This window comes from Ursus arctos, unplaced genomic scaffold (assembly GCF_023065955.2).
Source record: "Ursus arctos isolate Adak ecotype North America unplaced genomic scaffold, UrsArc2.0 scaffold_8, whole genome shotgun sequence".
NCBI classification, from domain to species: Eukaryota; Metazoa; Chordata; class Mammalia; order Carnivora; family Ursidae; genus Ursus; species Ursus arctos.
The window spans coordinates 61555876-61565783 of NW_026623100.1; the positions used below are offsets into that span (position 1 = coordinate 61555876).

General features: G+C 54.3%; 1 protein-coding gene across 3 annotated transcripts in view; it reads left to right on the plus strand.

The window, feature by feature from the left end:
• The window catches only part of GALNT14 (polypeptide N-acetylgalactosaminyltransferase 14), a 202251-nt gene extending 194845 nt beyond the window's left edge, over positions 1 to 7406 (plus strand). For 2 of the 3 annotated variants that reach the window (XM_044390984.3, XM_026478393.4), the window contains 2 exons: positions 5546 to 5665; positions 6834 to 7406. In XM_044390984.3, the coding sequence (XP_044246919.2) occupies positions 5546 to 5665; positions 6834 to 6992 (279 nt within the window). In that variant the 3' untranslated portion in view covers positions 6993 to 7406. The remainder of the gene's footprint in view (positions 1 to 5545; positions 5666 to 6833) is intronic. The other variant, XM_026478403.3, reaches the window with a different exon arrangement.
• The last annotated feature ends 2502 nt before the right edge of the window (positions 7407 to 9908 follow it).

Sequence of the window (9908 nt, forward strand, 5' to 3'; positions counted from 1 at the left end):
CTTACCGCTGCCTTACTTCTCTGTCTCGCCCCGCTTGTCGACCTTGGGAAGAGAATGTTTAATCTCCGTGTGTACTGAAGGTGCCGGCAGGCTGTTGCCTGGGGTGAAGTACAAGAGAAATACATCATCGGTTTGCAAACACGCAAAGCCCAAGGAGCCTCCAGGTTAACGAGTTTCCTCTTAACTTTATTGGATTTTCTAGAAAAATATTTGTGTGAAAGATGGAAGGAAGACAGATGGACCAGCCTCACTGCTAGCCCAATTTAAAGACAGGGAGAAAGAGAGAAACTCTTCAGGGCGTCCATCTACCTGCGTTCTGGGCACTTTGGGCGACTGGCTCGTGAAGGAGGAGCACGGGCACCTGGACACTTGAGTGGGCGAGAGAAGGTGAAGCCTCCTCCCCCGCACCTGTGCTGCCCTTGGCAGGTGGGCCAGGACTCCAGCCCCGCAGCCACTCCAGGGCTCGGCAGCAGGACCCAACAACAAAAGTACTGGGTGTGGGTTTTAGTCACATGCGTATGAAGTGTATCCTGACAGCCAGGATGAAGGGGCAGGATGGACCGGAAATAAGACCCCAGTAATGAGTCCAGTGAAGGTCCCAGTCAAAGGCGGGGAGTGTGTCTCCAAGCCCACCGGGTTACCCTCCTGCCGCTGGTCTCCAGAGAGGCTGAAATCTGTCCGTGCGACTGAAGGTGTCCCCAGCACGGCCGGTCAGTGCCGTTGGGTGATCCCTCGGGATCCGGGTGCACCGAGAGGATGACCGAACTCAAGTGTTGCTCTCGCCCATGTGTTCGTTCCAGACGCCGTGACTGAAGAGGGCTTCGGGGGCGTGTGTGGCCTTCAGTGTGACGTAAGACCTTCAAGGCCAGCAGTGGCCCTCGATGCTCTCAGCTCAGACCCAGTCTCGTCACCCCCTTTGTCTGCTCCCGGCCTTGCCCAGAGCGACTCCTGATCCCCGTCCCTTCCGTGAAGTCGTACCTGCCTCCCGGGGTCAGCGTGCAGATGAACAGGTGGACGTGAAGCCCCGAGACCCGGGGGCCCTTGGAAGTGAGCTAGTTTGCCCATCTGACGACGACATAACCAGCAGTGCTGCTCGGCATGTGGGGTCCCTTCCCCATTGTGTGTAGTTCCCCACACAGAAGAGCGCGTGGACGGGGAGCTCACCACCGTCAATAACTGACGCGGGCTTCTGTGTTCATGAAAACACAGCCCCCGCCTTCTCTCTGCGGCTGAATGTCCATCTCCTCACCCGACCGTTGTACCTCCCATGAGCTGTCCAAGTACTGTCCCCGGAGACTGTGCCGGAGCCAGCCACCGGCCTGCGGGTTCCACAGGCCTCATCTGGGTTAGTCATCCCACAACCCTGTAAGCCCTGTCCGGTTCTCCCCGCCGTCTCACAGATGGGGTGAGCGAGGCTGAGAGAGGTGGACCAGCGCTACCCAGGTCATGCACGAGTAATGGCGGGCCTGCTGCTTCCAGGGACCAGGCCCTTCAGACTAGGCGAGGGCATCTCAACTCCAGCACTGTTGGCCTTAATACCAGATAATTCTTTGTTGTGGGGACTGTCTTGTGCACTGTAGGTGTTTGCCAGTATCCCTCCAAACACTGCCCCGTGGCTCCTGGATGGATGGATGGATGGCTAGATGGATAGATAGAAAGAAAGAAGCAAGATCAGCCCAGTTGAGAACTGCTGCCCCAGGCTGGTTGCTTCTTGCCTGCTAGTGGTGGCCCTGGGCCATTCCAAGGTCAGCCCTGTGCCTGGGCCCTAACTCCTCTCACGCCTGCCTCTTTCAGAACATGGCTCCTTTAGATGTTTCCTCTTAAGAGCATCTTTCCTCTCTGCTGCCCCATCCAGTGCAAGACAGTGAACCCCAGGCTGGGTGCTGCGGCCTGTGTCATCCCAGCCCTCAAGGCTGCGGTCAGATGGGCATTGCCCAGAGAGAAGTCTATGTTGCCACCGGCCAGGCCGCTCCCTTCTCAATGCGCAGGTGCTGTCCTCCAGAGACTCCCGCTAAGCACAGAAGGCCGTAAGGTTGTCCAGCCTGGACCACCCCGCCCCATCATTGATTCCCCTCTTCCAGGGCAGGAGCAAAGGGGCTAGAGGGCCAGGAGGGGGTCTCCTCCTCCTCAGCCCCTTACTGGCCTGTCTGTAAGGGGGTGAGGGCCCCCCCCCCCCCCGCCAATGGAGCTGTCAGCAGATGGCCCAGCGTACACTGATCTCGGCCAGGCCAGCCTGAGCAAGCACTGCTACCTTCCCGAATCCATTTCTGACTCCGGGATTCATTTAATAAACCCATTCATCACCGGTCATTCTGGAAGCCTGACAGGCTGTAGAATGGGAATCGGAAAACCTCCCCTCGCTTCCTGCCCCACCTGCTCCTGTGTTCTGTTTCCCTCTCTCCTGTCTTGCAGATGTGGCCAGAGAGCTGTGTTCCTCTGAGAAATTGTGAGGCTGAATTATTTCAATGCCAGTAAAGCCCCAGCTAATGGAAAGTCCACTTAGTGTAAAGGCTTCGATCCCCTGTCCGTGCATGTGCGCGTTCTCCCCTTGGGCGTCTTAAGGGGATTTCCTCCAAGCCCGGCCCCAGCCGGGTACCATCTGTGCTCCTTCCAGAAAGGCATTAGCGGATGGGGTGTCTCAGATGTCAAGAGAAGCACCGCTCCCCTCCCACCCTCACGCCAGCCCCAGCACTTCGTTTGTAAAGCCCCTAGGATATTATAAAAGAGGAAATGCCAAGATGAGCTTTCAGAAATTGTGGTATATTTCAAGTTTTTATGTTTAATTACTTAATGCTTTTAACATAAAAAATATGAAGTCAGTGTATTGTAATCAAAATAATTACAGAATTTATTTTTTAAACACCAATTCATGGTTCACAGCAGCCATGTAGGTGGGTAATGGGTCAGAAGGATGGACCTTATCTTCTTTCCACATCACTGACTGTCTGTTTAGCCTCATTTCTCGACAATGGCAGAAATCTAAAGCTGAGGCCAGTTGTATGGTGGGCCTGGGCAGTGGCTCCCTGGCAGCCCTGCCCTTGGGCTTGGGCCTGGGCTTCAGGCCTTTCTCTCCCCTCCCCATGTAGAATTCTCTGGACACACCCAAGACCGGCTCCCACCTTCTAGATCACAACTCCAGATGCCCGGAGCCCCAGAATCCCCCATCCAAATGGCCCTAGCCTGACATCAGGACCTGCGCGGATCTCCCGAGGGTAGACTGTGTTCCTAGCGCACACCTAGGCCCAACGGGGGTCATTTAAAGGGGAGTGACCAAGCGAGTGTGGATAAGCAGTAGGGGAGTTGATGATGGGAGAGGGAGCCAGGGCAGAAAGAAGAGGGGAGCAGGCCCAGGAAGCCAGCTCTGTGTGTGCCCCACTCTGGTGTGGAGTCCGTGGGGTGTGGGCCTCCATTCGTACTCTTCCCCAGTGCCCATCCACGCCAGGGAGGGGTCTGCTCTCTCAGCTTCCCCCTCCCTAGTCCCCTGCATGGGCTGTGACCTTTGTTCCCCTTCTCATAGGCGCTGCCAGTGGGAACTGTCCAGCTCTCTGCTGTCAAAGTGGAGGTGATCTATAGTTTTCATATTTACAACCTGCAAGAGTGATCTCAGGGACAGACATTACCTGTGATTAAACTTGGATAGAGGGAGCCAGGACTGGCAGCAGCAGCAACAGCCGGGGAGCCGGAGAGAGTCGGTCCGGGGAGAGTTGCATAACTTCTGTGAGCCTTCCATCATGTAGAACGGGGACAATGATAATATCTATCTAGTAGGATTCTTACGAAGACTAAAGTCATCTGTGCCAAGCCCCCAGGACAGTGCCTAGCACATAGTAAGTGCTCAGGAGATGTTGGCCATCAGTAACAGGGTCATGATTACCGTATCACCTCTGTGCGTACAGACGTCTTTCCCTTTCAGCTTATCCTAGAGGGAAGCAAATGGCGGGTGTAGCACGGTGATGTTCAAGGCCAGAGGAGAATTTCTTGACACGTCCCAAGGAGTACATTGCATTGCATTTAGTATTTAAAAATTTAAATATATATAGATCTAGAAATAGATGGAAGAGTATAAAGAGCTCCTCTAGCCATCCCCAGGCTTCAAGAACTCTCAACTCCCAGCCAGTCTTTTACCCATTTGTATTTCCATCCAACCCCCAGGGAGGGCCTTCTGGTCTAGATCTTCTCCCAACACCAGCAATTTGAAAAGGGACATGAGAATCCACATGTAGGACCCTAGGGGGACAGTGGCTCCCCCTGGGCTGGTGGCCCCATCCAGGTATCAGGGACAGGGAAGGTCCCAAATCAGGAGAGACAGTGTTCTGCATCCAGGTGGTCCGGTGAGGCAATAGAAGGACCCAAGCCTGTGGGCAAGGAGGGGAACAAGCCAGGGCACAGAAAGACACTGAAGATGTCACCAGATAGTGGAAGTCAGGAGAGGCGCAGGGGTCAGGAGGGGGCCGTTGGCGAGCTAGGGAAGGTGCAGGACAAGGAGGACGTGAACACCGGCTCAGCATACAGGACACGTGGTCCTAGAGTAGGGGCCGGCCAGCTAAGGGGCCCTTTTTACATTCTTGGGCCAAGGAGAAGTAGCTGACGAGCAGCCTGGTCCAGAGGCTGAGGGCCAGCTGGCCAGCTGGGCTGGAGTGGAGAAGGGGTCCAGCCCTCGACGGGTCCTCTCTGCAGCTTCCCCCAGGGCACCAATTCACTGGTCACCTCTTTGCCCCGTGATGAGGCACCTGCTTCACAGCCTGGGAGGTTCACATTTCCATCGCTCTGACCTAAGAACTAGAAGTGGTTTGGGCTCCTTCAGCAGCTAGTTGCTCTCTGATCTCCAGCGTTTCGTGGAATAATGGAGAAACATTCCTTGTGATGACCCTCCAATGGAGTGCCCCTTTCCTCTCCCCACCCTCCTTGTCTGTTCGCGTTCTCATCTTCCCTCCCTGCAGGAGCTCTGGGGCCCAATGATCTGTCCTCCTGGAGTTCTGGAGTGCACACACCTGCTGGGATAATTTTCTGTCTCATGACCTGCTGTCCCTCTGCTCTTCTTCCACTCCCTCCCTCGGCACACTCCCTGTTCCCTTTGTCCCGCCCTCTGCCTCTTATTGTAACACTCCTGTTCTCAAGACACTGATTGCAGACTCCTTTTCAAAGAAGGGACGTTCTAGAGACAGCTGGGGTGACCTGCCAGGTAGCTGCTTGTAGTGTCAAGTGTGGGGAATAGACACGGATCCAAACAGAGAAACTAGAGACCACATGGCTGGAGAGGGGTGTTCTTCAAGCTTCCCTGCCTCAAGCCCAGAATTGTTCAGCACCTCCCAGAGGTGGCCTGCGTGTCCAGGCCAGTCCCCTTCCCGGGTGTGGGCATGGAGACTTCAGTGGGGGCATGATCTGGGAGTCTCTGGCTAGTGGGTCCCATTTTCCAAGGTGACTTTGTTGATGGTCTATTCCTGCTCAGACCTCCAGTGCTGTACCCATTCTCACACAGTCCCAGATGTGACCCACCGGGCTTCCCAGGACCCTGATGTGGCCCTTCTGTCCTCTTCCCCTGCAGATCTGGGCCTTCACATACACCCAGCAGATCCTCCAGGAGGAGCTGTGCCTGTCCGTCATCACCATGTTCCCGGGCGCCCCAGTGGTCCTTGTCCTCTGCAAGAACGGAGATGACAAACAGGTGGGTGCACCTGGGGTGTGGCCGCCTTCCGTGACGGGACTGCCTGTGTAGGCCGAAGTCTCGTGCGCACGACCAGGGAGAAACTCTAGAAGCGGAGGGGCTGATCAGAGAGAGGCCCTTCTGGTTAGGAGCGGAGGGGAGCGGCACCAGCAGCAGCGGTCAGCTTGCCCCTGATTGCCCGTGGACCAGGCTGGGCCCCAGTGGGCACACGCATCTTGTACTGGCCTGTCTAGCTCCGGTGCCCGCCTGGCATTCCAGGGCAGGTGAGCACCAGGGCAAAGCCTCCAGGGTGGCAGGATGAGCAGTGCTGGAATCTTGGCCTCCGGGGACCTTGGGCCCTGGTGGGGTGTCCACTGTGGGTGCACCATATGCCCTGTCCAGCCCAACCTGTTGACCCCATGGCAGTCTCCTGCCGGTTGGGCACTGGCATTAGACAGACATTCAGATGCCCTTTGTATGGCTCACTAGCTGTGTGACCCACGGGAGGTCACCGGACTCCGGTTCCTCCTCTCTGAAATGGAGGTGAGGAGGCCAGCCCCACGGGGCAGCTGTCTAGAGTGGTTAACGGGAGTGGGCCGTCGTACCTGCGCCATGACGGTTCCCCAAAACTTGTTCCTTGTCATGTGACGTGAAGTCTGGGGAGCCGCGGCATGAGACCCCCTTCTGTGTTCGGGCCCTCCATGCGCTGAAGGGCGGTGGAGGAGCCCGGGCTGCTGGTGTCGGGTGGGTGCTGCCCAGAAGCCTGTCAGCCCTCCTGCGCGCCGTCCCCCCCGCTCGCTCCCGCACCTTCCTGACCTGCGGACGCTGAGTGCGTGTCGTTTCTTTGGTTGCTCCCATGACTAACGCGCGTCACATTCTCTGGCCTATTGCTTGGAAAGTTATTGCCTTCTAACGAGTTTTCCTAGCGAACATATTGATTTTGCTTTTACCTTTTTATCCAAAAACAAAAAACAACAAAAAACCAAACACAAACCCCAGCAATAATACCTGGCAAAGCAGTTAGCTGCAGATTTATTCCTCCGTGAGACCGTGAAGTCGAGTCTCTGGGTGACCCTAGCCACGGGGCGTAAACATGTCTGCTTATTCTGGAGCTCCTGATATTACCGATAGAACCCGGGCCCTTAGCCAGAGAACGCCGGCTCATGCTCTCTCCTCTCCGTCTTCTCAGCAATGGACCAAGACTGGTTCCCGCATCGAGCACATAGCATCCCACCTCTGCCTAGACACGGACATGTTTGGTGATGGCTCTGAGAATGGCAGGGAAATCGTGGTCAACCCATGTGAGTCGTCACTTATGAGCCAGCACTGGGACCTGGTGAGCTCTTGAGGACCCGAGCCGGAACCAGTGGGGCTGTGGGTGACGTTTCCCCGGATGACAAGCAGACTGGCAATCAGGCTACGAGCAGCCCTCAGCTACTGTAGATCCTCTGAACTGGGAGGTGAAGACGGAGCCCCCCGGGCAGGAGCAGATGTCTCAAGGAGGATGGAGGAAGGGATTGCAAGCCACGTGGGGCCCAGAGACAGATCCCACGTGTTCTCCATGCTGTTCCGGTCCGGTCCTGGCCTGGTCTGCCCCTCACTGGAATCTGGGGAGAGAGATCTCACAGGAAGTGTTATGCTGTTCCCTTTCTTACAGAGGAGGTCAGAGAGAAAAGCTTTTTTTGTCACAGGGCCAGGACTGAATTGAGAGAGAGAAAGAATGGAGGTTGTTTTCAAAACAAATAAAGGAACCTTAGAAGTTTTCTCTGTGCATCTCTTCCTTTGTTTCTACTAATGTTAGCAGAGCGCTGAACTGAGTTCTCCGTCTTTCAGCAGAGTAGACAAAGAGGACAGGGAAATAGGAGACCTGTGCTCTTATCCTGGGCTGCCCCCGACAGGCCGTGTGACCTTCAAAAGACAAAACTTCCCTGGGCCTTCATCTCCCAGTACATCACACTGGGGAGCAGGAGCAGATCCATGGTTCTTACCCAGGGATATGGTCTCTCATCCAGAGAAATCGTGCCTGTTCAGGGGCTCCAGATTCCAGCTTCAGGAGAACCCAGGGGGGCCCAGCCTCCTCAGTTGATTCTGATGCCCCGCCCTGGTTGGAGCCACTGCTCTAGATGTCTCTGTGGGTCCTCGTGGCTTTATAGTCTGCGGCCACTAGCCGGCCGTTTCTTACTCTTAAGAAATCCTCAGCATGCCCTGGGAATTGGGTACTGTGTTTGTCCATACTTGTTCACTGGGGGTTAAGAAAAGAACCAGCTCAGGGCGCCTGCATGGCTCAGTCAGTTAAGCGTCTGCCTTCGGCTCAGGTCATGATCCCGGGGTCCTGGGATCAAGTCCCAAGTCAGGCTCCCTGCTAAGTGGGGAGTCTGCTTCTCCCTCTGCCCCTTCCCCTGCTCTTGCTCATTCTCTCTCTCTCTCTCTTTCAAATAAATAAATAAATAAAAATCTTTAAAAGAAAGGAAGAAAGAAAGAAGGAAAGAAAGAAAGAACCAATCCATATTGTTTAAAAATTCCCAAAATAGGCCCATACATTCTCTGCCGAAGTACATTCGCTGTGAGCGGTTTGGTAACGGTCTTCGTTATCTACTGCTGAGTGACAAATTACCCCCCAAAACTTGGCAGCTTAAAGCAACACACATTTGTTATCAAACGGTTTCTATGGGCCAGAAGCTAGGCATAGCTTCATGGGGTCCCTGGCTTCAGTGACTGAAAGGGCTGCAATCCAGGTGTTGTCAGGGGCTCTGGTCCTCTCAAGGTTCAACCAGGAGGATCTGTCCCAGGCTCACTCAGTGCTTGTTGGCAGGATTTGGTTCTCACGGCCTGTTGGCCAGAAGCTGCCCTCGATTCCTTGCTATACAGGCCTCTCCAACATAACAGCTCACTTGACCAGAGCAAGCAAGCCCAGGAGACGGGGGTACCAGCAAGGCAGAAGTTACAGTCTTCTAGAACCTAATCTCACAAGTTACCGTCCATCACACTAGGCTCAGCCGACGCTTAAGGGGAGGAAATTACAAGAGAGCTGATGCCAGGAGGTGGGATTGTTGGGAGCCATTTTCGATTCCGGCTGTCACAGTAACTACTATGCTCTAAACAGGTGTCAGTCTCCCCTTCATCCAGAAAGCCTTGCTCCAGCTCATCATTACTGAGGACTACTGCAGAGGTAGAAAGTCAAGGACTGAGTGTGCACACCCAGAATCTTCTCTGCAGCTTGTATTTGTTTACATGATCTTCCTATTCTTTAGTTATGATTTGGCTCTTTTGTGGGGCTATTTCCTTCCCCGCTGTGAAAAGGAGAGGAGGCCATGGGATAAACAAAGACGTCTATTGAAGAAGAGGGTCGTATGACTCCTTCAGCTGTGTCCACAGGGTTTAAACTGGCCTGGCAGAGAAGAAGGAAAGACCAGATAGGTTCAGCAGCACCCTCTCCCCTGAGTAGGGGAAACAGGCACCGCACTAAGAGAACTCAAGGAGCGATGTCCTCACCTGTTCTTGGTCTCCCTCTGTGTCTGAGCCTGTCCTTGAGCTCCCTGGTGTCTCTTGCCTTATCCCCACCATTAGGCTGGGCACATCAAGCTCTCAGTGAATGTTTTCCTAAATGAATGATTGGAAAAACTATTCATTGTCCAAGATGAAGTAACTTTACTCACGTTTTATTACCCCTATAAGGTCACAGAGTGTAGGTGGCTCTAGGTCCCTTCTTGAACACCCCAGGAAATGGGGAAGCATTGTCCCAGGAGAATAAACATTTTTTATCTGGGCTCCTTTGATGTGGCCAAAGAGCTGGCACTCAGCAATGTCATTGACTTCAGCGATCCTACCAACCTCCCCCTTACTAGTGAAAGGCCTTGGGATATTAACGAAGCATGTGGACAGCAATCCACTAATGGAGACATGGACAGTTCACATGTGAGCTACAGGGCACGTGTCTTAAGGCTTCTCTAGCAGGTTGTAGGGGTTATAACTGATGAGGCGAATAGGAATCACGACAACCGTGTCGAGTTATCCAACCTCTATTCACTAAGCTGCTGGTGGTGAAGCCAAAGCAAGGGTAATCTGTGATTTGAAAGCAGTAATCACCATAGTTCCAAACCTCCCCCAGCTCAGGACAATGCTGACGATGCCCTGACGGGACAGAGACCCTCTCTAGAACACCTTGGCCTGCGATCGCACAGCAGAGTGAGTGTGGTCGAGCTTTGCCTGGCGGTCAGGTCTTTCAGTGGATGCTGAATCAGAGCTCTTAGTCAACTTGATCATT